The sequence below is a fragment of the Helicoverpa armigera genome, chromosome 2, assembly GCF_030705265.1.
Source record: "Helicoverpa armigera isolate CAAS_96S chromosome 2, ASM3070526v1, whole genome shotgun sequence".
Taxonomy (NCBI): domain Eukaryota; kingdom Metazoa; phylum Arthropoda; class Insecta; order Lepidoptera; family Noctuidae; genus Helicoverpa; species Helicoverpa armigera.
Window position 1 is genome coordinate 10,548,410 of NC_087121.1, and position 25,307 is coordinate 10,573,716.

Consider the following 25,307-nt stretch of genomic DNA (forward strand, 5'->3'; position numbering starts at 1 on the left):
TAGGCTGGTAGGCTGATAGTCTGATATTGTGGTCAAAATAGAGACCATGATAAATCACTGTGTCCTAAAAGGGACAAATAACGAACCACCTTTTTGAAAAATAGTTAAAAATCCTCAAAAATATAAACAACTTCAAAAAATCCCGTTGGGAACATTAAAATTATCATTGAAATTTTCAGGATCACTTGTAACAACAACTTTTATACTACATATTTCTATCACAGTCATCACATTTTCATCTCATAAATTCTACTTTCTCCCCTCAGCTCAACAAGAACTCCGCACAAAGCGCGAACAAGAAGTAGCAGTACTGAAGCGTAGCTTGGAAGAGGAGGCGGCGTCACACGAAGCCACACTGGCAGACCAGCGCCACAAGCACTCGCAGGAGTTGCAGCAGCTCAACGAACAGCATGAACAGATCAAGAAGGCTAAAGCTGGTGAGTACACCTGTGATCTAGTGTAGTTATATGGTAAAGATGAGGTTTGTTTTGGTTTGAACGTGGTTCGTCTGAGGAAGTTGGATCGATATGAAGACTCATTGTTAGATAGCCCATTTATAGAGGAAGGTTAAAGCACAAATTCGTCCGGTTGCGGAATACTCTGTGAGTGCCATAGAAAGGAATGTCAGGCTCTGGCTAAAACCAACCTGAGTGTCTTCTAGGAGGTGGCGATCTTAGGCGGAAACCCCTTCGGTTTTTTCATTGACATATAACTATAGGGACAGGAAATGTCTACTAAAATGTAACTGAAATGTAGTGCAGTAACTAAAATGGCTGCCATTACTAGGGTTGTACCGCTACCGGATTCAACAAATATCGATATTGTATTGTAGTTAGAAGTACGTACGAGTCTTACTGGGTGCATAAAAATAACAGAGTATAAATAATTTCTTCGTCATAGAACTATCACATTAACTTCACTGATACTAATAACCTCACCAACATCAACCAAATGGGAGGAGTCATTTCAGTAGGGTGATAACTTAAAAAAAAAACACACAGGCAAAGTAATTATTTATTATTTCAAATAGCCCTATGAAAGTTCTTTCACGACAGACTAGTTGCAGGGTGCCAAAGATTCGGTCTTATGAAGAAGAATCCGCAAGAAACGCCATAAGTAGATACTCTCTTAAAAAAAATACAATAATTTACAATCGTTTTCAAGCTATTCATGAGAAAGTTATATAATGCAAATGGAGCTAATTATGTATTAATCGATTGTACAAAACAATTTTGTGCCGGCGGCCATATTGGATTTACAATGTTATTGATATTACTATATTGTATTGTCATCGGAATTAAAGGTGTATACACAATTTCAGATTAATCGGTTCACAGGAAGAGGGTGAAATTTGAATTACTAAATTTATATTTGGATTTATATGGTTTTATATTTTCATAGGATAATGGCAATGGGAACACATCAGTTGATGTGGCAGTATCATTATGCTTTCTGATGTTAGTAATATCATGTAAAACCAACGACTCCTGGGGGCCTTCTTTGGGTGTGTGAAAAAAAGAATATTCCTTTAATAACGATTGAACGGAGAGATATACTGTACTAATAATGTAATTACATAGGATTTGTCTAACAAAAAAAAAACTATCTTAAGACTTACCAAAAATAATGTGGGAACAGAGTTGTCACGTAATCTTAAGATATCCAGTGTTCTATTTAATCTGTTATCTTCAAAGTGGAGCGAACAGACATACCAATATTTATGTCTGGGATTAATATTTTCCTCACCAATAGCTTCTAACCATTTTGTCCTTAAATCATTTCGTATAGGAAACCTGCAAAAAATGTTTTTTAATTAAAGAACATTAAAACTTGAACTTATCTATACTTTGATTATTTGTTTGGATTGAATAGGCTCCGAAACAAGTTGACCGATTTGAAAGCTACACTTTACCCGGTGGGCATAGGCTATTACTGTTCGGGTACGGGAATTAGATCCGTCGGAACGCGAGTAATACCGCGATGAAAGATAGTACTTAAGTAAATAACAAAATAGAGATGTTCTATTCAACATAATACACAACTCTGAGGGCTCAGTGTCTTAGGAACAGTACCTTCTTTTGTTAAAATTAGTAAAAGCTGAATTATAAAAGTGGATATTATATCGATACAGTTATGACAACTGTGCAGCACTATGCCATGTTATTGTAAACAACATTTATTTCTAAATATAGCTTTTTATACAGAAATAAACTTAAATATAAGTACTTTCACCATCAATTCATGTTTCCGTAACATATTTTTTATCCAATGTGAATTAGTTTATGTAGAATCTAGCAAAAACTGGTTACTAACCTGTGTAAAGACAATCCAGCTTGATTTTTGTGCTTACTTGCACCACACTTCACGATACAACACGTAGGCATACTCGTTGATAAATTCACTATTGAAATAGTAAAGTCTTAAAAGTAAACACGAGTGATTTTCTACAAAATAGCAAAAATAAGTCACGAAGAGCACCTATTTGACAGCACAACTACCATGACATATGTACCAGATATGGCACGCACCTACAAACAGGAGGATATCAAAAGTAAATGTCACCATTTTACGCAATCACAAAAATATTGTTGTCCCTGTTTTCAAATACACTTATCTGCTTAGAAAGAGTGAGACAGAACTATGTTGCATAGTTTGTATCATATTTATATAACTATAGATACGTCTATAACAAAACGGCGTCTCCTTATAATTCTAAGCTCGATGGGTTTTTTTCATATGTCCTTTCAAGTGTGCAGCGAATCTTTCAAATTGGAATTTTTTTAGCTTCTAGCTTATTTTTACAAACTAGTTCCTAAAAATAGTTTTAATAATTAAATAATTTTAATTTTATAGAAGGTTGGTAAACTACTCGATGTATCTTCTACTAGTAAGTAAATCAAAGAACTATTTACACATAACACCTTAAATATACAAAGTAAACTAAAAGTATGACCCAATAAAATAATTAGCAAAGGAAAATATATTTTGCTAAAGCCGCATTTTCATTCACGCATCTTGAACAAGGAGTTCTATAATCTTGAGGTTTCGTCCGTAGAATAAAACCTTTTCACTACCAAAGACAACAATGACAACTCGAAAAAAAAAAACTAAAACAACGAACTTCCAAATCCAAAACACAGTTCAGTCATTAAAAAAAACGTCAAAAAACTTTTCGAATATCTACACAAGAATCAAAAAAATTTTAGCAAAATATTTTAGTAGTATTATTACATATATATTTTATAGTGTTATGTAATGGCTTGCGTGAAGGAGCGTAGACAGAAGAACGTGAAGTTTGGCTTGTCGAAGGACGATAGCTTCGAGGTGGAGGGGGCGGGGTTCCCTTGCGACGAGGGCAGCTCGTTCACCTCGGCCAGGGACTACTGGCAGCACATGTGCAGTAGTCCCGAGCCTGACCGGAGGGGCGATGTCTCTTTAATATGTAATGGTATAACATATCGTGACGGAGTTTACCTTAGAACGTAGGCTTTGTGGCATGTAGGGTGTATGTAGTGAAGGTTCAGCTTTAAAGTGATTGCAGTATTTGTTGAATTGAGTCTTCTTCTGGTATTGCCGTTTGTGATGTTGTTTGTTTACCTATGTATTGCATCGGATCTAATTTTGGTGAGTTTAACAATGTATTGTGTCTGGGTCATGGTGGGTATGCTATATACCAACCACCACATTTCGCCCGCGATTTGATCTTCGTCTCGAAGGAACTATTTCCCGCGCCAAGTGAAGTTTAAACAAATTTTTTTATGAATTTCCGCTTATACAAGTTTTTTTTTTTATTCTAGCTCTTGAAAAAGCCAAGCAAGCGTTGGAAGCTGAGAACGCGGACCTCGCGACTGAGCTGAAGAGCGCCAGCGCCGCCCGCGCCGAGGGCGAGCGGCGCCGCAAGCAGGCCGAGACACAGCTCGCCGACCTCGTCGCCAAGCTGCAGGATGTCGAGAGAGCCAGGTACTGTGCCCTACATCACCCAAGCAAGCGTTGGAAGCTGAGAACGCGGACCTCGCGACTGAGCTGAAGAGCGCCAGCGCCGCCCGCGCCGAGGGCGAGCGGCGCCGCAAGCAGGCCGAGACACAGCTCGCCGACCTCGTCGCCAAGCTGCAGGATGTCGAGAGAGCCAGGTACTGTGCCCTACACAAGCCAAGCAAGCGTTGGAAGCTGAGAACGCGGACCTCGCGACTGAGCTGAAGAGCGCCAGCGCCGCCCGCGCCGAGGGCGAGCGGCGCCGCAAGCAGGCCGAGACACAGCTCGCCGACCTCGTCGCCAAGCTGCAGGATGTCGAGAGAGCCAGGTACTGTGCCCTACACAAGCCAAGCAAGCGTTGGAAGCTGAGAACGCGGACCTCGCGAATGAGCTGAAGGGTACCCTCAACTGAAAAAACAATCTGTAAAAGTAATCTTGGTTATTATAAACTATAAGTTTATTATGTAATTTTTTTATGTGAAAGGGATACGAAGCATGCACGCATCCTTCCAAACGCTTTTATTTACAACATAAGTGATATAATACTTATTTCAGCTCTGAACGAATTCATCACTATCAACATGTTCAATATTTATTTACGATTCTAGAACGTTTAATTAGTATTGCAAAGCAACGAGCTTACGATTCATCGTCGTTCTTACACTAAGGTCTTCCGTCCATTTCATGCTGCATTTCATGCTGTGTTACATACAAATCATTTGGATACATGCGTTAGTTACGTGTGTACTATCACACATTGACATGTGATATATTTTGACTTATATTTGTGTGTTGCAGGTCGGAGGTAGCAGAGAAGTGCGTGCGTCTGCAGAGCGAGGCGGAGGCGGGCGCGGCGGCGCTGGAGGCGGCGGAGCTGAAGGCGTCGGCCGCCGCCAAGCATGCCGCCACCACCGGCGCGCAGCTCGCTGAAGCACAGGTATGGGTGACCTGGACTTTATGTCGTCGCCGAATATTGCGCGACGAGCTGCGCGGAAACCACGGCCGTAGTGGAGGACACACTCAAAAAGACAACGACATTTACAATAACTGTACACACACTTGTTACTTGGATAATAATAATTATAAGATTCTACTACTTCGAGTATTAACCGTTCTCAATATTCTATCAATCTGTTGATTTGCTCAAGTCCTGGAGTAATGTCAAATTCCTGTCTCTAGTAAACAAATCAACAAATGGAATATTGGGAATGATCATTAGCTAATTTACAAGTAACTGACAGACTTTTACCCAGGGTAAACCCATCAAGTTTTTGGGTGACATCTTGATGAAAAAATCTAATATGTGAAAACCATTGATACAATATGGTACCTATTATTTTATTATGAATCCATTTTTTTTTATCAAACTCTGAATGTTTGTTACTAGAGCTTCTCATGACATAATTACACTCTACTAATTACTGAATAACTTCCACCAGGCTCTCCTAGAAGAGGAGACGAAACAGAAGCTGTCGCTACAGACCAAGCTGCGCAACATCGAGCAGCAGCTGGAGCAGGCGCGAGACCAGCTCGAGGAGGAGGAGGAGGCCAAGAAGAACCTGGAGAAACAAGTTAGTATTGTTGCTATGTAGAAGTTTACTTACGTAGGTCATAACAAAGACTTTTTCTTCTTGGAAATAATATCAAAAACAGTGACGTTCTTGGTGAAATGTTTTTGATCAAATCGGTAGTTACTACTGTATCTTTATGTAAATTACTATTCATGTGGGAGAAGCATAAAGTTTCGGATTCAATTTCAAAAAAATACCGATTGCAATTTGAAAAGTTTTGAATTACAATACTACAGTATGTGTATGTATTGACCAGCCCCGTAAGTAAAAAGGACAGGTTAAAGCAATGAGGAACTATTTTAGCCCTTCTATCGTTCAAATCAGTTTCAAAACGTTATGTTTACCTATAGAAAGTAAACTTCACACTTTTTACTTAAAAAAATACTTTTTTTTGTATTCTTAGAACATCTAAGAGTACAAAAAAAAAACCTTTTAAATGTATTGTCGACGTCAATGTGTAACGCGGTCAACGTCACAGCATTCCTTTGCAACGTATTGTCATTTTACCACTCTTCGCCAGGTGACCGGGCTAACAGTCCAGCTGGCAGAAGCGAAGAAGAAGGCTGAAGAAGAAGCGGAGAACGCGGCCGCGCTCGAGGAACAGCGCAAGAAGCTCAGCAAGGACGTCGAGGCGCTGCACCGACAGATCGATGAGCTGCAGCAGGCGAATGACAAGTTGGATAAGAGTAAGTGATATGTGGCTTGGTGAATTTATTCATAAAAATTGAGCTGTGCAATAAAAAAGTTAACTTTGGAATCAAAATCATGAGAAACATGTAAGGTGCTATAGATAGAGGACTCAATTTTCGATTCGTGTTTAGACTGGCTAATGCATAATATTGACGTTGATTGTATCTATTTGTTTTAAAAGAAAAAAAATTGCGTTGCAATTTACTGAAAATTGAATTTACAGAATCGTAACTTTCTGAAAGCTATTTATTTAAATCACATCTACTTATTTTTCTGTACTTTACATTCAATTAAAACTATTACTTACATAATTTTTGTAACTTGTAGGTAAAAAGAAGATTCAGGCAGAGCTTGAAGACACGAACATCGAGTTGGAGGCACAACGCGCCAAGGTTATGGAGCTTGAGAAGAAACAAAAGAGCTTCGATAAGGTACGTATTTCACAACAACTTCTACTTAACTATTATAATATTTTTTTTGCAATGAAATTTTACAGCGCTTTGACACTGGATTTTCCGCTCGGTTTTTTATACACACGACACATTCCGAACGACAAAAAGTCTACGGAGTATGGAGAGGAGATTACGAGGAGATATTTGAGTGTTATTTTAACCTACGGTGTTATATGTTATTTCAATTACTTATTGTAATAATACTATTTCTCGCAGGTGGTATCGGAAGAGCGCGCGATAGCGGAGCGTTATGCGGCCGAACGTGATGCGGCCGAGCGCGACGCGCGGGACAAGGAGACGCGCGTGCTGTCCCTCACACGAGACCTTGACACTGCTGCCGAAAAGGTATGTTGGATTTACTACATTTTATGTGCACATCTTACTACTTAGATTAAAATGAACCTATATTTTATACAACATCCTATTTAGGTAGTATTTTTCCTGGTAGAAATAGCTTGGGAGTTTTTTGCCAGCAATTTATTTGATTTTATAATTTAAAATTAATATTTTTAATATTGTATGCCATAAATTCAACAAATAAATCCTTATATTGAAATTTTGAATAATTTTTAAAATGATGTTTAGTAAATTTCAAGACGTAATAAAAATAAAGCATTCATTGCAAAAGATATCCAAAAAGATCAATATAAAATGGTGAATTTATCCTTATGAAATTAATTTACAATCATATGTTCCCAGGTGGAAGAATTAGAGCGCACGAAACGCCTCCTGCAATCTGAGCTCGACGAGCTGGCCAACACGCAAGGCACGGCTGACAAGAACGTGCACGAGCTGGAGAAGGCCAAGCGAGCGCTCGAGTCGCAGCTCGCTGAGCTCAGGGCGCAGAACGAGGAGATCGAGGACGATCTGCAGCTCACTGAGGATGCTAAGCTCAGGCTGGAGGTCAATATGCAAGCGATGAGGGCGCAGTTTGAAAGGGACCTGCAGGTAACATACATTCAGTGTTGTTTACTTCATTCGACACATAATCTATATATAAAAAATATATAACTCAAAATTGGCTGAACCGTTTAAGCTGAAAATTAGAAGGGAGATAGCTTAGACCCGGAAAAAGGACGAGTTTTTGTCACCATCCGGCTACGGGAAACAGTCATATCGGAACGCGGGTGAAACCGCGAGTATTAAGATTAGGGGATTTATTCCATTTTTTTACTTTTTTATTGCCAGTTTTTCAACTAAATATCTTTCCTAAACTATTATTCTCTTTGCCATTTCCAGGCCAAAGAGGAGCAAGGCGAGGAGAAACGCCGAGGCATTGTCAAGCAGCTGCGGGACTTGGAAGCCGAGCTGGAGGAGGAGCGCAAGCAGCGCGCGGCAGTGCTCGCCATGCGGAAGAAGCTCGACGCCGACCTCAAGGATGCTGAGCAGGCGCTGCATCTTGCTAACAAGGTAGGCTATAGTTCCTGTCAGACAGCTGCGGGACTTGGAAGCCGAGCTGGAGGAGGAGCGCAAGCAGCGCGCGGCAGTGCTCGCCATGCGGAAGAAGCTCGACGCCGACCTCAAGGATGCTGAGCAGGCGCTGCATCTTGCTAACAAGGTAGGCTATAGTTCCTGTCAGACAGCTGCGGGACTTGGAAGCCGAGCTGGAGGAGGAGCGCAAGCAGCGCGCGGCAGTGCTCGCCATGCGGAAGAAGCTCGACGCCGACCTCAAGGATGCTGAGCAGGCGCTGCATCTTGCTAACAAGGTAGGCTATAGTTCCTGTCAGACAGCTGCGGGACTTGGAAGCCGAGCTGGAGGAGGAGCGCAAGCAGCGCGCGGCAGTGCTCGCCATGCGGAAGAAGCTCGACGCCGACCTCAAGGATGCTGAGCAGGCGCTGCATCTTGCTAACAAGGTAGGCTATAGTTCCTGTCAGACAGCTGCGGGACTTGGAAGCCGAGCTGGAGGAGGAGCGCAAGCAGCGCGCGGCAGTGCTCGCCATGCGGAAGAAGCTCGACGCCGACCTCAAGGATGCTGAGCAGGCGCTGCATCTTGCTAACAAGGTAGGCTATAGTTCCTGTCAGACAGCTGCGGGACTTGGAAGCCGAGCTGGAGGAGGAGCGCAAGCAGCGCGCGGCAGTGCTCGCCATGCGGAAGAAGCTCGACGCCGACCTCAAGGATGCTGAGCAGGCGCTGCATCTTGCTAACAAGGTAGGCTATAGTTCCTGTCAGACAGCTGCGGGACTTGGAAGCCGAGCTGGAGGAGGAGCGCAAGCAGCGCGCGGCAGTGCTCGCCATGCGGAAGAAGCTCGACGCCGACCTCAAGGATGCTGAGCAGGCGCTGCATCTTGCTAACAAGGTATGTTGCGGGATCTGCAGGAATATACATGGATGCAAAGCCGATAGGGCAGGCATACACTTTCACTGAACGAAAACTCTGATGAATGTTATGGACATTTGTATACGGAGCCTTTCAATTTGTTGAGGGATACGTGTATTTAGAACTTGACGGTGATGTTCATTGCAAGTCGCATCAATAAAAGTTGAATATTATCACTCGATAGTTATCCTTAATCCAAAACTGATTGAATGTCGTTTTGAAACATAAAATTAATGCTTTCGTTTTATTAGGAAAATGTGAACTTGTAGCATACACTCGTGTGACAATTGCTCAATATTACACTATTTATCTGTATTCCAGGTGAAAGAAGACGCTGCAAAACAAGTGAAGAAACTCCAACAGCAGCTCAAAGAAGCGGCTCGCGAGGCGGAGGAGGCGCGCGCCGGGCGCGAGGAGGCGGCCGCCGCAGCCCGCGAGGCGGAGCGGCGCGGCAAGGCGCTGGAGGCGGAGGCGCTGGCGCACGCGGAGGAGCTGGCGGCCGCCGAGCGCGCGCGCCGCCAGGCCGAGGCCGAGCGCGACGACCTGCTCGACGAGCTCAACAACACCGCCGCCAAGGTTAGACAAGCAATTCGGAGTTAACGGGGGACTGTTTTGTTGTGTAGGAATTCTACTTGCGTTTAGTAAAGGGTGCATAGATCAATAGCTATAACTATCTATCTATCTTGTCAATTCATGTGTGTTTAACACTTTTGTAGGTATACCTATAAAACTGTTAAACACATTTCTGGCGGTCCCATAGCTTAAAAGTGGCCAGACTTTTTCATGCTGTTGTAGAATCAACTACGATCAACTGTGCTGCACATATAAATATCCAAGATGTTGAAGAAATGTTACACATATGTACATTTAAACAAACTTTTTGACACCACAATGGTGCAAATACACATATTCCTACTTTTACTTTCAAATATCTTATAATAATTACTATAAAAATTTGAATTTTTACTTTGATCATATCCTAACAAAATATTTTTTGTGTCACCAGAGTACACTTCTCATCGATGAGAAGAAACGTCTGGAGGCGCGGATATCGGCGCTGGAGGAGGACCTCGACGAGGAGCAGTCCAACAACGAGATACTTAACGACAGGCTCAGGAAGTCACAGGTAATATACACCACTTTTACACTAACTAATACATTTTCGGAGAAGGAAAAATGCGAACTGCTCATTGACTTAACTTTACTTCTCATGAAAGTATATTCAAAAAATATATCTTTTAGATTTTAATGAAATGAAATGTTTTGTCAATTTATGAGCTCATAGCACATAGACACAAGATAGAAGACTATAGCCACTACAGTCTGTACTATATCTAGACTATAGCCAGTACACTAGTACACGGCAGCTACGTTTTTCAGGGAATCTCGACAGATTTTTCGGATAAATAGAATACATAACGTATGCTTTAGCATCCATTTATTACTTTTGTACTTATTTACCTCATGTATATTTCAGAATCAAATCGACCAGCTGACGATGGAGCTGGGCACGGAGAAGTCTGCCACGCAGAAGCTGGAGAGCGGCAAGCTGGTGCTGGAGAGACAGAACAAGGAGCTCAAGGCCAAGCTCGCCGAGCTCGAGACTGCCGCCAGGACTAAGACTAAGGTACGGTCATATTTTATCATGTAGGAAGATTTATGGAGGTTAATGAAGGATTTTCAAATAAAGACCCCAATAGCCCACTTAGTTATGTTACAGCCTTTTTACCATCCCCCTGCTGGGCTGCGGCCTCCTCCTCTCATACAGAGAAGGATTGAGTGTTAATAACCGCGCTTGCTCAATGCCATTTGTCGCCCAATTAGTTGATTTTATTCCGTCCATACTATTTGTCTTCTAATAAATCTTTTTATCGTTTAGACAGCAGAATTAACTTATTAGAAGCCGGTGTTTTAGAATTCCTTGCAGCTGTTTTCCATTGTTTATTGCCATTGAGTGAAATTAGAACATCATTTTTGGCTTAGAAGAAAGTCTGCATAGAAATAACATTACTTGATTGGTTTAATATTGAACCTTCTGTAATTGTTGTGTGGTTCTTCCCCCAGGGCGTAATCACCTCCCTGGAGCTGAAGGTAGCCAACCTGGAGGAGCAGCTTGAAGCAGAGTCTCGCGAGCGGCTGGCGCAGCAGAAGGCGTCGCGCAAGCTCGACAAGAAGATGAAGGAGCTCGCGCTGCAGCTCGACGAGGAACGACGCCATGCCGACCAGTACAAGGAACAGATCGAGAAGGTAGACAACGACGCTAACTTCATTGAGACACAAAAACTTTTAAACGTCTGTTGCATACTTGTCTAAAAAAATGACAGATTATGACGTTGAAATAAGGTCCGTTTTGCAGCCACACTTTTTTTTTGGACAATGGTTTAAACAGATGTTTAAGTTTTTGTAGTAAGGCTATTACTGTTTCGCCCGTGTCTCGGAGGTACATCTTCGTACCTAGACTACATATTACCTACATTTAGCTTATGTTTTACTCGGGGATATTTATTTATCGGTTCAGTTTCGGCGCCTTTAATATACAACAAACCAATAAGAAACGATTCCTTTTTATATTAATATCTATATCAGTTGTGTTAGCTTCCATAACACAAGCTAATAATTAATTTACCATGGGGCTTACAGACTGTGTGAGAGATGTCCCGATATATTTATTTATTTAATCAAAGAGCTAAGCTTCGAGCTAAAGTCAAAATTAAAATGGTTTTTCTTCCTCAATTCAATAAGAGATGCATAAGTTCTTTTGGCAATATAGGACATGTTGTGACATTGTTGTGACATTGTTTCCAGATGAACGTCCGCGTGAAGGCGCTGAAGCGTCAGCTGGACGAGGTGGAGGAGGAGGTGCAGCGCGAGAAGGTCGGCAAGCGCAAGGCGCAGCGCGAGCTGGAGGACATGCTGGAGACGCACGAGACCCTCACGCGCGAGTGCAACAACCTGCGCAACAAGCTCAGGTACATTCCTCACTACATTACCTATGTATTACGACCGGGATATGGACGCCGTGTCGCGTCTGTCGGCGCTTTCTTTCGGATAATTAACCAAATTCTACGTCATGATTTTCCGTTGATTCCGCTTCCCTACCCTTGACTTGTAATTGGCTATCACAAAACGCGGAGTATCAGAAAAAAAACTCGTTTCTGAAGACGCTCGTCGGTGACATGTAAAATGTGACGCGTACAAACCCTTACCCGCCTGGTGGCACATGCTTACCGCAGGTGGTGGAAGCTCGTCGTTTTACCACTAGCTAGATTCACGGACTGAAACTGAGTTAACTTACGCAAAATTGTTGATCTTGATCCTGAAATTATTTTTCCCAATGAAGGAGCAGAGTGATAACCTACAGTTACGAATCATGCTTTCGAAGCGAATATTCCCCTTCCCCCGTCCCCGATCCCAAGCCGAACGGACCAAACAATATTTGTAACTTAACAAGGTAATAAATACACCGAAACTTATACATGATGTGTGTAGATGAAAGTTGTTATATTATTTCCGCTAGGCCGTCGTTTGCTGACGACGAAACAGCTAGCGACTTGGAGTAACGAGCACGGAGCGAGCTACTAGCGGCAGGTACAGGGTCGAGCGAGCCTCGAGGAATACATGTGGAATGCGGGCTTTATCTTACAAACTTCTTACCGGCCATTGCTTGAAATATTCACTCTGCCATCACCGAATGAACGAATGGGAACAACATCATGGAACGAACAACTTCATTTCATTATTGTGTCGTATTTTTCGAATTTGGTCTATTATCTAAGCAAATGGGATTTTAAAACGAACAAAAGTTGACGATTTGAAACTGCGCATATTGTGGTCGAAAACTTTAGCAGGGTTTAGTCGCTTTGAAAATAACTGTTTTTTTATTGTGTCGTCCTTTTTGGAGTTTTTTTTTAGATTTTTGGTATGTTGTACTATTTGTTTTGGTGTGAACTTTCAAATAATCTTTCGTCACTTATTCATTGCATACAATGCACAGAATGAATAATTTTACTAGCAATTAATATAGATCTATCTAAAAGAACTAATTCAACATTGACCTAGCTCATATTGTTATATTTTTTTCATATGTAAATGTATGTTATTGTTTGTATTGCAGACGAGGCGGCGGCGGCATCGGTCTGTCGGGCGCGTCGTCGTCGTCGCGCATGAAGCGCACGTCGCTGGCGCCGGGCGCCGGCTCCGGCGACGAGTCCTTCGACGACGTCAACGACACCACCAACAGCGTCGAGTAGCCGCCGCGCCACCGCCGCGCCACACCCACGCCACCGCCGCGCCGCCCCGCCTCTAGCTCGGCAACACGACGCCTCCACGCTTCAAAGTCTCTCACAAGCGAAACATGCGCGTTTCTATATCGTGTTGCTGAACTAGGATCGAAACGTACACGGCGACGGTGACGTCACGACCACGTGACTGCTACATGTAACAGCTTATGTGAAGTTCTGTGTTCTTCTGTCCAAATGCATGCGTTTTACACCGCAATAGTCTTTTGACGTTAGTTAGAAAACCTTGTCAGTTTCAGACTATTGTGGAGCCTTCTCAATAAGCATGTAGCGAGAGGGTAAACGGCAATATTGGTAGTATGAAACACATATTACTTATATTTGTTTTTAATAATAAATATTGTCAAACGTGATTAAGTTTCAGTTTAGTGACTTTTTGACCTTAGGCTAAGTAGTTATTTTTTTGAAATTTATTGTTATTATTACTTCTTTCTTCAACTTTACGACGTACTTAATTACTGAAGAATACATGTTCACACTACGCTCTTACATGTAGCTACGTTAATACTACAATCGTATTTTTGTACATAAAATCTTGGGTGAGGGATTATAATATAACCCCGAGTTCACTTTAGCTGTCACATTGAACTAACATGAATGTGATGTAAGACGTTGTACATTCGCTTGACAAACTTACGATTGTACGCGAGTGGCCCATAAGTCAATGTAAATCGAGTTAATGTATGGATATAGCGAACAGCTGAGAACGCATAGGCTTTTGTATCTAATATACGTTTTCTTTCATTGTATAATATTATATATGTACGTGAAATTTTATTGTCATTATGAAATATTTTGAGTACATTTTTTTCTGTTTTAGGTGTATGAATATGTACGCTAATTTATACAACGATATATTTTGTAAAAGCATGAAAAATTTTCAACAGAACCTATGGCGCTTTATGTACGGTCACGACTTACTATTGGCGTACACGTTCGTACGTCTAGAACACCACTGAATAACGCGGGTGCTCAATTTACACTAAATAAATTGCATTTAAACAGTCGAATCTCTGCAAAACAATAGCAATTGGTGATAAACCCCATCCCAGTATTAAACTATACATTCCTTACAATCGAGATTTTCACTTTGCCCAGACAAAGTCGGACGGGTAGATTGTTAAATTACTCATTGGGTGATATTTGTAATGAAATTTTTTTAAAGTATTATTAAATTGTGGCAAAATATTACTTATACTGTTTGATGATTGCATTTAAAACGCGACTGAGTAACCAAGACTGTTGTTGCGATTATTGACTCCCCTCCACAATCATTTGTACCGTTTGCCGCCACGTTCCGCCGCGGCGTGAGAGCGCTCAGCACTCGCCGACGCCTACTTTTGAAATCATTTTACACGTTGTCTCTCGCCCCATCCGGTGCACTGAGCGGGCCCGCGTCGCGGCACCGACATCTATACAATGTAAATATAATCAGTGTCAATCACTGAGCGCTTAGTTGCCATACAAATTTTAATGATAGTTGATAAGTAAACTTGTGAGCTTTTGATGTGATGAGGTGTGACGGCGACCTCCGCTCATTAAGCCTAGTTGACTCAAACTAATCATGGTCGGCTCAGTCTTTTAAAATTATATTGAGCACAAAATATAATAACTTTCAAACAGCCAATATAAAGAGTTTTGTGCAAGCATTCTTGCCCAAGATTCTGAGCTGTGTGGAGTTGCACACGTTTTGATAAGGAACATGTAGGCGGTGAGCGAGCCGGCGTCACATCTTATATTAAGTGTTTAACAATAAAGTCCACATCTCCGTAACCTAACATCTTGAATGTAAATACACCTGGCAGGTGGTGTCATGTAAATTGTTTACAAAACGGTATTATTTGTGTCTGCAGGCGAGGGTTTGCGCTAGAACGGCTTGCTCTTATAGACTTAGGTAAGACTCGTAGTAATAAATTGTGGCCTTAAGTTTTCTTTATTATCGACTTAATACGTAAAATGGATTGGAATAGTCTCTTGTAACAGAGGCCTAGTAACTTGTATCGTGCGAGCATTTTTTTATCATTATTTACCAGAGTCTACATGACCTCTTTTTTATTCATTATTATAGTTTTCCGAATAATAATATAAAATTTAAATGTAAGTAAACATTGAAGCATAAACTTATTTTACATAAATATTATATTTAATAATTAACAATATTGATAATTGTAAAATTGGCCATAGGTTGTAACAAGTTATCAGTTGGCATGCCAATTAAACAATTTTTCATGATTTTTACATCATTTGTTTTATTTATAGACCCCAATTATGATAACAAACAAAAGACGTGAATTGACGCAATGAGAATTCGACCACTCAAGCTGTAATGCGAGTAGGAAATGGTATAAAATGTTGGTTGTTATTTTTGTGCTGAAATGCTGAACAGACATGGAATGAAGTGGATACGGAGGATAGTTACCGTTCGTTTCAGTAGAATAGTAGTAAAAACTTATGACTGAAGTCGCGAGCAAAATCCAGTGTTGTAGCGCGGACCTTGGCTATTGCCCCTCCGCGCCCCTCTAGATTAAGACGCGCGCCGGCTCGCTACCGAAATAATTAAAAGTGGAACAGCCGCGCAGCTTTTGCGGCGCGCGCGGAGAGCCGACAGTGCACGAGCAACCGCGAAGCACGACGCATGCGCTCCGGTTGTTGACGGACGCCCGCGTCGCTCGCGTGCCGGTGCTTAAGCTCCCTAGCATAGATTGTATTGTGTTTTGTGTACGGATTATACTATTTTACCACCAATCGTTTTTCAATAAAAACTCGGAACGAAGCCCAACTATACGTGGCGCCCAACGTGGGGCCGTTTTCGAGTACAAACTTCACTGAAAAAAAACAAAATCAGTGACAGTGACGTTCAAACGAGTTCTGGATTTTTATTGTAAAAGTTACAAAAATACCATGGTGCTTACGCGTTCACGTACGAATAGTGCTTCGCGCTTAACACAGCAGCCAGCAGAACAGTACCCCGCGCCTAGTGAGCAGCTGGACGGTGCGATGCCGTCAAATACGGATGGAGGTGCGTTTTTCGTCGACGTGCGATCGGCAACGCCACCGCTGGCAGGACGCCCTGCGTCCGCCGGCGCCCCGGCCTCACCACCACCGCCGCTGTACGGGCGTGAGCTGCATGGCTACTGCGCTATGCCACAGCACGGGCATGCTCCGCCCGTCGCCTCACCACAACAACCTATGCCAACACCCGTGGTCATGACGGACCACCAATTGCTATCCTTGCTACAAGCGTTACGGTCGCAGCCTGCACAAGGCGCGCCGCTCCCATCTGTAAGTGCAAACTTGTCAAATTGCTCGGCGAGATACAATGGGTCCGGCGATGTACGTGCCTTTACCGACGCCGTACAGATTTACAAGGACTGTGTTGGTGTTAGTGACGAGATTGCACTAAGAGGCCTGCCAATGCTGCTGACTGATTTTGCAGCTACCTGGTGGCAAGGAGTTCGTCACTCAGTCGCGACTTGGCAGGAAGCCATTCTGTTACTTCAGCAGACTTTTGGTCCACGACTTCCGCCTCACAGAGTCTACAGAGAGATCTTTAGTCGAGAGCAAGCTGAGGAGCGCACGGACGTTTTCGTGTGCAGAGTAAGAGCACTTATTGCCCAGTTACCGCCGCGCACCCTACCTGAAAACCCAGTACAACTGGATATGGTGTACGGGCTCCTTAATAGAAGGATACGCGAGCGAGTAGCGAGAAACTCTTTTTCCACGTTTTCCGAGCTACTACAGCACGCCCGGTCAGTGGAGGATGTGCTCGAGGAAGTGCGCGCTCCTGCACCTGCGAGAAGGGCACAACCTGCGACAGCCGCCCCGATGCCTCCACTCATCCACCCGTCGACGTCTTCATATACTCCTGCGACCAGAACTGTGGACCAAGCCCCTCAAGTCAGGGTCAGACCGAGGTGCTCATTTTGTAAAATGTTCGGCCACCTAAAGGAAGAGTGCCGTAAATTATTAAATAAAAGTAATCCCGCGCAGGAACCAGTTAAGAACGAACCAGCTGCAGTTGCACAACCGGAGCTGCACCCTTCCCTAACATGTTTCGGATGCGGTGCGCCCGGTGTTATGAGGTCAAACTGCAGCGTGTGCAAGGAAAGACGTTCTGCGCCGTCGACATCTACATTTCAGTCGTTGTCGGCGTGTAATACTGTATTTAAACCGCGTGTGCGTCCCCTATTAAATATAGAAGTGTTTGGTGCTAACGGTACCGCTTTATTAGACACGGGTGCGAAACAATCCGTTGCCAGTGAAAGTTTAGCTAAACATATGCGGGCCAATGGCCAATTGTTTCAAAGTGTAGAAACGGAACTTAAATTCGCGGATGGAACGCTGCGCGTTCAAATCGTAGAAGTAGCCTCAACCATTGTAAAGGTGCAGGGAGTGGCAATTGACACACTCTTCATGGTCCTGCCTGGCGCAACTGAGTCATTGTTAGGAATGAATTTTATACAGGACGCTGGCATGGTACTTGATTTCGCTAAGAATCAGTTCACTTTACGCGATGTAGGCTCATGCGATTTACAATATGAATGCGAGGATCGTGTAGTAACTAGTTCTGCAATGGGTCTCCGCGAGTCCGAGGGCGTTCTCCTGTCATCAGCGGATAGGTCGAAATTGGCTGCACTGCTAGAAAAGAACAGCGATGTCTTCAGTGCAGGGGGAGGGCCGACGCCCTTTGCCCTACACAGGATCGATACAGGTAACGCCGCGCCTATTTCTACACCGCCTTATCGTATGAATCCGGCCAAGAAGGAAATTATTAAGGCCGAAATTGATAAGATGTTGGAACTCGAAGTCATTGAGGAAGCCGAGTCAGAATGGACTTCCCCGATTGTCCTGGTTCCTAAGAAGAATGGTGAAATAAGATTTTGCGTTGATTACAGGAAGTTAAATGCGGTGACACGTACAGATAAATACCCGCTACCCCTGATCGATGACATTCTGTTTTCCACAAAGAGTAATTGTGTGATGTCCACCATAGATTTAAAATCAGGCTACTGGCAGGTTGAAGTGGCCCCGGAAGACAGACATAAGACGGCGTTCGTTTCCCCTTTCGGAACGTTTCAATTTAAACGCATGCCGTTCGGATTAAAGAATGCACCTTCAACATTTCAGCGATTGATGGATCGTTTTCGTACTGGATTGAAGGATGTGACTGCCGTGGCTTATTTAGACGATATTCTGGTTATCTCGGCAGACCTGGATGCGCATCTGCAAGACCTACACCAGGTATTTGATCGTCTACGTCAATTTAATCTCCAGGCAAATAGAGAAAAATGCGTATTTGCTCGAGAGAGAGTAGCCTACCTTGGACACGTCATTACCGCTAAAGGAATCGAACCCGATCCAAAGAAGGTACAAGCCGTGGTGGATATGGCCCCACCGACTAATTTGAAACAACTTAAAACGTTTTTACAAAGTTGTTCATGGTTTCGCAAATTTATTAGTCAGTTCTCTGAAATTGCGCAACCCTTGACCGACCTCACCAAGAAGAATAAACCTTGGAAATGGACTGAAGAGGAAGACTATGCCTACAACGAGCTCAAGCGAAGACTTACCACAAGTCCCATCCTGCGACAACCAGACTTTGACCAGCCATTTATTCTACGCACAGATGCCAGTGCTTATGCACTAGGTGCAGTGTTAATGCAGGGCCCGGATCCAAAGTCTGAGAAGCCTATTGAGTATGCCAGTAGACTGTTAACGTCAGCAGAGCAAAATTACTCCACAACGGAACGGGAAGCGTTAGCTGTGGTATGGGCTCTAGAAAAGTTTCGGGGTTACCTGGAAGGCGCCGAAGTTCGCGTCGCCACCGACCATCAGCCATTGAAGTGGTTGCTGTCACTGAAGACACCAAGTGGCCGCTTAGCTCGATGGGCCCTGAAAATTCAATCTTATAACCTGAACATGGAATATACTCCAGGTAAGGTCAACGTAGTCGCTGACACTCTTAGCCGTCCGGTATGCCAGGCATCAGAGGTCGATGTCAATACCTGTGATCTGTGTCCCATCTCAGTAGACTTACCTCACAAAAGCTCCGAAGAGTTGCGAGTAGCTCAGCTCGAAGATCCTGAAATCAAGAAAATACTCACGGATTTCGAAGAGAACGATGCATACAACAGATGGACGGATCGTGGGTACTATCTTTCACAAGGTGTTTTGTTCCGCTTCGATCCGGATGGTGAATCCGAAGAGCCCCAGCTGGTGGTGCCCGAGTCGATGCGCGAGGAGATTATGAAAGAACTCCATGACGCTCCCACAGCTGGACATTTGGGCTTGGAACGCACCCTTATGAAGATTAAGGAACGATTTTACTTCCCTAATATGCGTCAATACGTAGCAAGATATCTTAAGGCTTGTGATCTATGCCAGAAATTTAAGGCAACCAATTTTAAACCGGCCGGCCTACTGCAAACGCCTGTCCCGCAACAGCGATTTGAAGTTCTCGCTATGGATCTGTTTGGACCTCTTCCTGAGGGTAGTAAGGGCGAGAAATGGATCTTTCTGATCGAGGATACTGCGAGCAGATGGGTGGAGTTGTTCCCGTTAGCCGTAGCCAACGCAGAAAATTGCGCTAAAATACTAATTGAAGAAGTTTTCCTAAGATATGGTTTTCCCCGTCGGGTGATCTCCGACAATGGTACCCAATTTGTCTCAGCCGTAATGCAGAAGGCTATGTACGTCCTCGGAGTGAATCAGAATCTGACGCCAATTTACCATCCCCAGGCCAATCCCGCAGAAAGGAAAAATCGGGAAATGAAAGAGATGCTGGCTATCTTAATAGACCCAGAACATCGACGTTGGCCTGAGGCATTGCCAGCTGTTCGATTCGCGTTGAATACAGCACCTAATCAGGGTACTGGTCATACAGCTGCCTTTCTAAGGTTCGCACGCCAGTTTAGGTCCCCGGTGGACGTAGCCCACGACTTAAGGACGGTCATAGACCAAGAGAATTATGTGCCTCAAATTACGCCGTATCTCAAAGAATTTGCAAGTCGCTTGCAAGAAGTGAAGTGGCGAATCGAGCGACAGCAGGACATCCGTAAGGAAGCTGCGGATAAAAGCCGTAGACCCGGACCCGATTACCGTGAGGGTGACCTCGTCCTCGTGGATAGCCATCGCCTTAGTCAGGCTGAAAAAGGCTTTACTAGTAAGTTCGCACCGCGTCGCGAAGGCCCGTTTCGTATAGTGAAAATAGTATCTCCAACCACGTACGAAATCGTGGACAAGAATAATAAACCTCGCGGCAAGTGCCATGCCAGCCTCCTGTCACCTTACATAGGTGAATCTGATCTGGCTCAAGTGAGGAGTAGGGGTAGACCAAAAAAGTCAGTTCCCAAGCCAGCTCCACAAGTTTCCGCTGACTTGGAGGGGGAGAATGTAGCGCGGACCTTGGCTATTGCCCCTCCGCGCCCCTCTAGATTAAGACGCGCGCCGGCTCGCTACCGAAATAATTAAAAGTGGAACAGCCGCGCAGCTTTTGCGGCGCGCGCGGAGAGCCGACAGTGCACGAGCAACCGCGAAGCACGACGCATGCGCTCCGGTTGTTGACGGACGCCCGCGTCGCTCGCGTGCCGGTGCTTAAGGCTCGAGCAGACCGGATGCGTATGCGTAACCACGCCGTAGTCACGCGCGTAGTTACGCAAGCGGTGTGGCCTGTCTCATACATTTCCATACATTACAACTCATGGTTACGCCGTAACTACGCGCGTGACTACGCTTACGTCTACGCATACGCATCCGGTCTGCTGGAGCCTTTAAGCTCCCTAGCATAGATTGTATTGTGTTTTGTGTACGGATTATACTATTTTACCACCAATCGTTTTTCAATAAAAACTCGGAACGAAGCCCAACTATAGTGTAGCATAAATTGACAAAAAATAATTTTAGTTATTTTAGGTCGTATCGTGGAAACAAGCATTTTGCGTGAAACGAAATCAATCTGACGGGAAGGAGGAAGACATCAATGACATTGACTTGACACTGACAGTTATTAGAATTCATACGATTGAGTTTTTAGTTTACCTTTGCAAATTACTTCTGCGAATCCCTTTTAGATTGCAATCATTATCAATTGCGGAACTGTAAAGCGATTATCGCTTTACTTTTTCCATACATCACCAGTTAAACGTCACTTTTCATTCAAAATGGATAAAATAGACGAATATTTCGATGTCGCCTTATCACTGGTTAAATCCGCTGGAAACCTTATAAGTGAACACGTAAGTGGCTGCAAAGTCTTCGAGAAGAAATCCTGTGACATCGACCTTGTTACAGAAATAGATAAAAAGGTGGAGGAGACGTTGATTGGGGGCCTCTCGAAACGCTTCCCAGATCATAAGTTTATTGGTGAAGAGTCAGTAGCTAGCGGAGTAAAATGCGAGCTGACGGACGCCCCGACTTGGATCATCGATCCAGTAGACGGAACTATGAACTTTGTGCACGGTTTCCCGCACTGCTGCATATCCTTGGGCCTGGCAATCAACAAGGAGTGTGTAGCCGGTATTATCTACAATCCGAATCTGCAGCAACTGTTTACCGCCAAGAAGGGTCAGGGAGCGTTTCTGAACGGCAGACAGATACATGTGTCGCAGGTTACTGAGCTGCGTAATGCTCTCGTTGCATTTGAAGTTGGCACAAGCAGAGATGAGGAGAGATGTAAAATTGTGTTTGAGAACTTCAAGCATGTTGTGAGCAAAGGTCACGGCCTGCGGGCGCTGGGCTCTGCTGCCTTGAACATGGCAATGGTGGCCATGGGTGGAGCTGATGCTAACTTTGAGATTGGCATCCATGCATGGGACATAGCTGCGGGAGACATTATAGTGAGAGAAGCTGGTGGAGTGGTCATAGACCCGGCAGGAGGACCTCTTGACTTGCTCTCACGCAGAGTCCTCTGTGCCAGCACTCCACAACTGGCCCAGGAATTAGCCAAAACCCTGGTACAGTTTTACCCAGAAAGGGATTAAAGAATATTCAATTTAGCTAAATGTATAATAAATGTTCTGTGTTACTGCCAAAAATATTTATGTACCTAAAACCTTATTAAGTATATAGTATACAGTTTAAGAAAAAAAGTATTTTATTTACTTAATAATTAACCTATTTAATGGGTGACCGTTTAGTGCAATTATACATTAAGTTATTTTTGTTTGTAAATGTCAGCAAATTGGACAGTACTTATTTTTATCTTTAGACTATATTTAGACAAACGTTTTCTGTGATTTGTTTTGATTCTCATTATTTATTACTGCTATATGTTATTTTCAGAAACAGGAAAGTTTGTGTCGCAAATGTAATCATTGTATGTTCTACTGTACAGTATAACATCTTTCATATTTGATAAACATAGCTTGTTTGATATTCAGAACATGTCTGACTAATATTGCATCAGTTATGAATCACATTATTATTATATAATGAACTTGCTTACGCAAGGAGAGTGTGTACCTAGGATTTTGTACTTTTTGTAGTGCAGGAATATGTTTAAATATGCGACACAATAGAGATATCTATTACCTTAAATAGAAGATTAAAAAGGAGTGTCCGCAGAATTATGTCTATTGAAAGAAAAAAAATTGGTATCAGTTTAAAATAATTTAATCACAATATTTGATGTAATCAATAAATTATCAAGAATTAACTGAATTGTCACGTTGAAAAGTGATAATAAAATACAATCATGCTTGTAAATGCTATCAATTTGATTGGTTAACTTATTATACTGTGTGTACCTTAAACTAATTTGTCTGTTAATGTAATCATTCATTTTAATGTATAAAATAAGAAGTAATTATTTATTGATAACAAATTAAATGAAATCTGCCATTTAATGGCCAGAAAACAAAAGGAAAAATATTGTGAAAACTTAAATACCTACCTACTTAAGACAACTAGTAGGTAAATTAAAAAGAATATAAAAACATACCTATTGGTATATTAATGAAATATAATTATTTATTAATGTTTTAATCTGAACAGTCTTTGTCATTGTGCGAGTTGTCAGTCAGTTTGTCAGTACTTATCTAAACTTTGTCATGACGAGATCTAGTATAAAAATGTTACTACGTAATGTCAAGTAAATAACCATGAAGTTGATGTCGTAAATAAAAATATATTTTGTCCTACTGCGTTGTTTTTACTATAGTCACGTTATTCGTAAAGTCAGTCATATCAGTCGTTTTGTCAATGAAGTCAATTCAAGTTCAGTCAAATTGAGCAAGTCATTTGGCTTATTTGTCAGAATTGCACCCATAAGCAGGTAAGAGGTTCATAATCTCGTGAGAATGTAAACTGTTAGTAAGTTGTCGCAAGCAACTCGTGTTGTACGTCATAAGTTTTGCCATAGATGTTGAGTTAATCGAGTCATTGTTCATTGTCGAAGCTCAATCAACATTCCAGTCACGTGTAGGTACGTCTTTTACAGTCACTACCAAAAGTCATATGGTAAGTAGGTACTTACTATACTTTTCCGAACTCTGTCAAATCGAATGTCTTTGTCAAGTCGGATGGTCCATTGGTCAGATTGTCAGTCAGTCATATTTGGTCGAGTCGGGTCATTTCATTAAGTCAGTCGCATTATCTAGAATTCAATGTCAGTCTAGTATTTTTGTCAGTCATCAATTTTACATAGTTACGTTGAGTTGATCAGTCTACAGCTTAGGGAAGGTTAAGTCATTATCAAATCATGTCATTTAGTAGTCAAGCGGAAAACACCGATACGACCTATTAATAGATACCTATTTCATAATAAATTTTAATTTTATTTCAGGCCCATAACGCCCACATTCTTACAAAAAAGAGGCACAAAGAAAGATAATTTCATTGCCTACATTCATAACTTTATCACAAAATATTTCGCTGTCCCCACCGAATAATATCGTAGTCGATTGTTACGATAGAAGTGCTTTTATGGGTAATTATTGTTCTAGAGGTGCGATTACACCCTGTGAATTTTTTTCACGTGATTCGTGCTATTACTTTTTGAGTTAGACATTTTGTAATGAATTTACCCATAGTATTCTACTCTAAATATTTACTATAGACATTTCAGTAAACCGTTATTACAAACTTATTCATGTAGAAAAAATAAAACTGATTTCGGTAAAGTATGTTACCATATTATTCGCGTTTACTGTTACCACAATAGATTGTTTTGAGCAGTGAATACTATGGCAATAATAAGTTACCATTATAATGAACATCGCTACTTTACAGTCAAGACAATCGCAATGGACTATTGCCGTGTGTAGGTCATTGTCAACAATTTACATGAATAAAATCGTATTGTGCATTATGGTTCAAAATTTTGTTACATTTCTGGTAATATACATTTTTAGCTAAAACTTAATGAGAATAAATCCAATATTTATTTATATGACAAATAAATATTTAAGAAAAAAAAAGCCATTTTTTGATATACCAACGATGTTGTTATGTAAACCTGTTAAGAAGTTATAAGCAAAAAACGGTTTTTTATTTTTCCTGTAAAATTTTAAATTTTTGATTACGATATTATTCGGTGGGGACGGCGATTTGAACAATACAAATTCAATATTGGCTCTTACACGATTTATCTAATTAATTGGAACTAAGGCAAGATTTCGTCTAAAACATGGAGATGCGTCAATGTCTCCCAAGTCCTGGTCTTCGTCTCCTGAAGCTGTTGAAAGCTATGGGCGTGGGTATTTCTTTGAGGGCGTAAGGGTCTGTCTTGATGGTCGGCATGCTGTGCTGTTCAGGTAGATCCAAGTTCTCGTCGTACACAGCCCATTGTGATGGACTGGAAAAGAAAGTCATTATGAGGAGCAAATTAAGATTCTTCAATTTCCTATTTTTAATTTGGAATTAGTTAAATAATTAGTGCTTCTTGTGATAATATTATTGCCACAGATAATAAATTAAACATGTGAAAACAATGTTATCTATGCAAATCTATCTTGAAGGTTGAAATGCACTTGAGATGATGTAGGAAATTGATATGTGAAAGATAACAT

At 42.2% G+C, this 25,307-nt stretch overlaps 3 protein-coding genes across 3 annotated transcripts in view; 2 read left to right on the top strand and 1 right to left on the bottom strand.

Annotated features, from left to right (window-relative positions):
• The window catches only part of Zip (zipper), a 70,117-nt gene extending 54,577 nt beyond the window's left edge, over positions 1–15,540 (top strand). Inside the window, exons 14-28 of the mRNA XM_064039817.1 lie at positions 267–437; positions 3,798–3,960; positions 4,771–4,909; positions 5,412–5,543; positions 6,064–6,229; positions 6,561–6,664; positions 6,902–7,030; positions 7,385–7,633; positions 7,925–8,095; positions 9,326–9,580; positions 10,011–10,130; positions 10,482–10,631; positions 11,069–11,251; positions 11,810–11,973; positions 13,119–15,540. Of these exons, the coding sequence (XP_063895887.1) occupies positions 267–437; positions 3,798–3,960; positions 4,771–4,909; positions 5,412–5,543; positions 6,064–6,229; positions 6,561–6,664; positions 6,902–7,030; positions 7,385–7,633; positions 7,925–8,095; positions 9,326–9,580; positions 10,011–10,130; positions 10,482–10,631; positions 11,069–11,251; positions 11,810–11,973; positions 13,119–13,254 (2,432 nt within the window). The 3' untranslated portion in view covers positions 13,255–15,540. The remainder of the gene's footprint in view (positions 1–266; positions 438–3,797; positions 3,961–4,770; positions 4,910–5,411; positions 5,544–6,063; positions 6,230–6,560; positions 6,665–6,901; positions 7,031–7,384; positions 7,634–7,924; positions 8,096–9,325; positions 9,581–10,010; positions 10,131–10,481; positions 10,632–11,068; positions 11,252–11,809; positions 11,974–13,118) is intronic.
• A 5,763-nt stretch (positions 15,541–21,303) lies between these two features.
• Positions 21,304–23,438, top strand: LOC110378039 (inositol monophosphatase 1). Its single transcript, XM_021337125.3, has one exon. The coding sequence runs from the start codon at positions 21,462–21,464 to the stop codon at positions 22,278–22,280; it is 819 nt and encodes a 272-aa protein (XP_021192800.3). The 5' UTR covers positions 21,304–21,461; the 3' UTR covers positions 22,281–23,438.
• Positions 23,439–24,411: 973 nt separating this feature from the next.
• The window catches only part of LOC110378050 (uncharacterized), a 51,066-nt gene continuing 50,170 nt past the window's right edge, over positions 24,412–25,307 (bottom strand). The window contains exon 13 of the mRNA XM_064039779.1: positions 24,412–25,093. Coding sequence (XP_063895849.1) covers positions 24,937–25,093 — 157 coding nt within the window. The 3' untranslated portion in view covers positions 24,412–24,936. The remainder of the gene's footprint in view (positions 25,094–25,307) is intronic.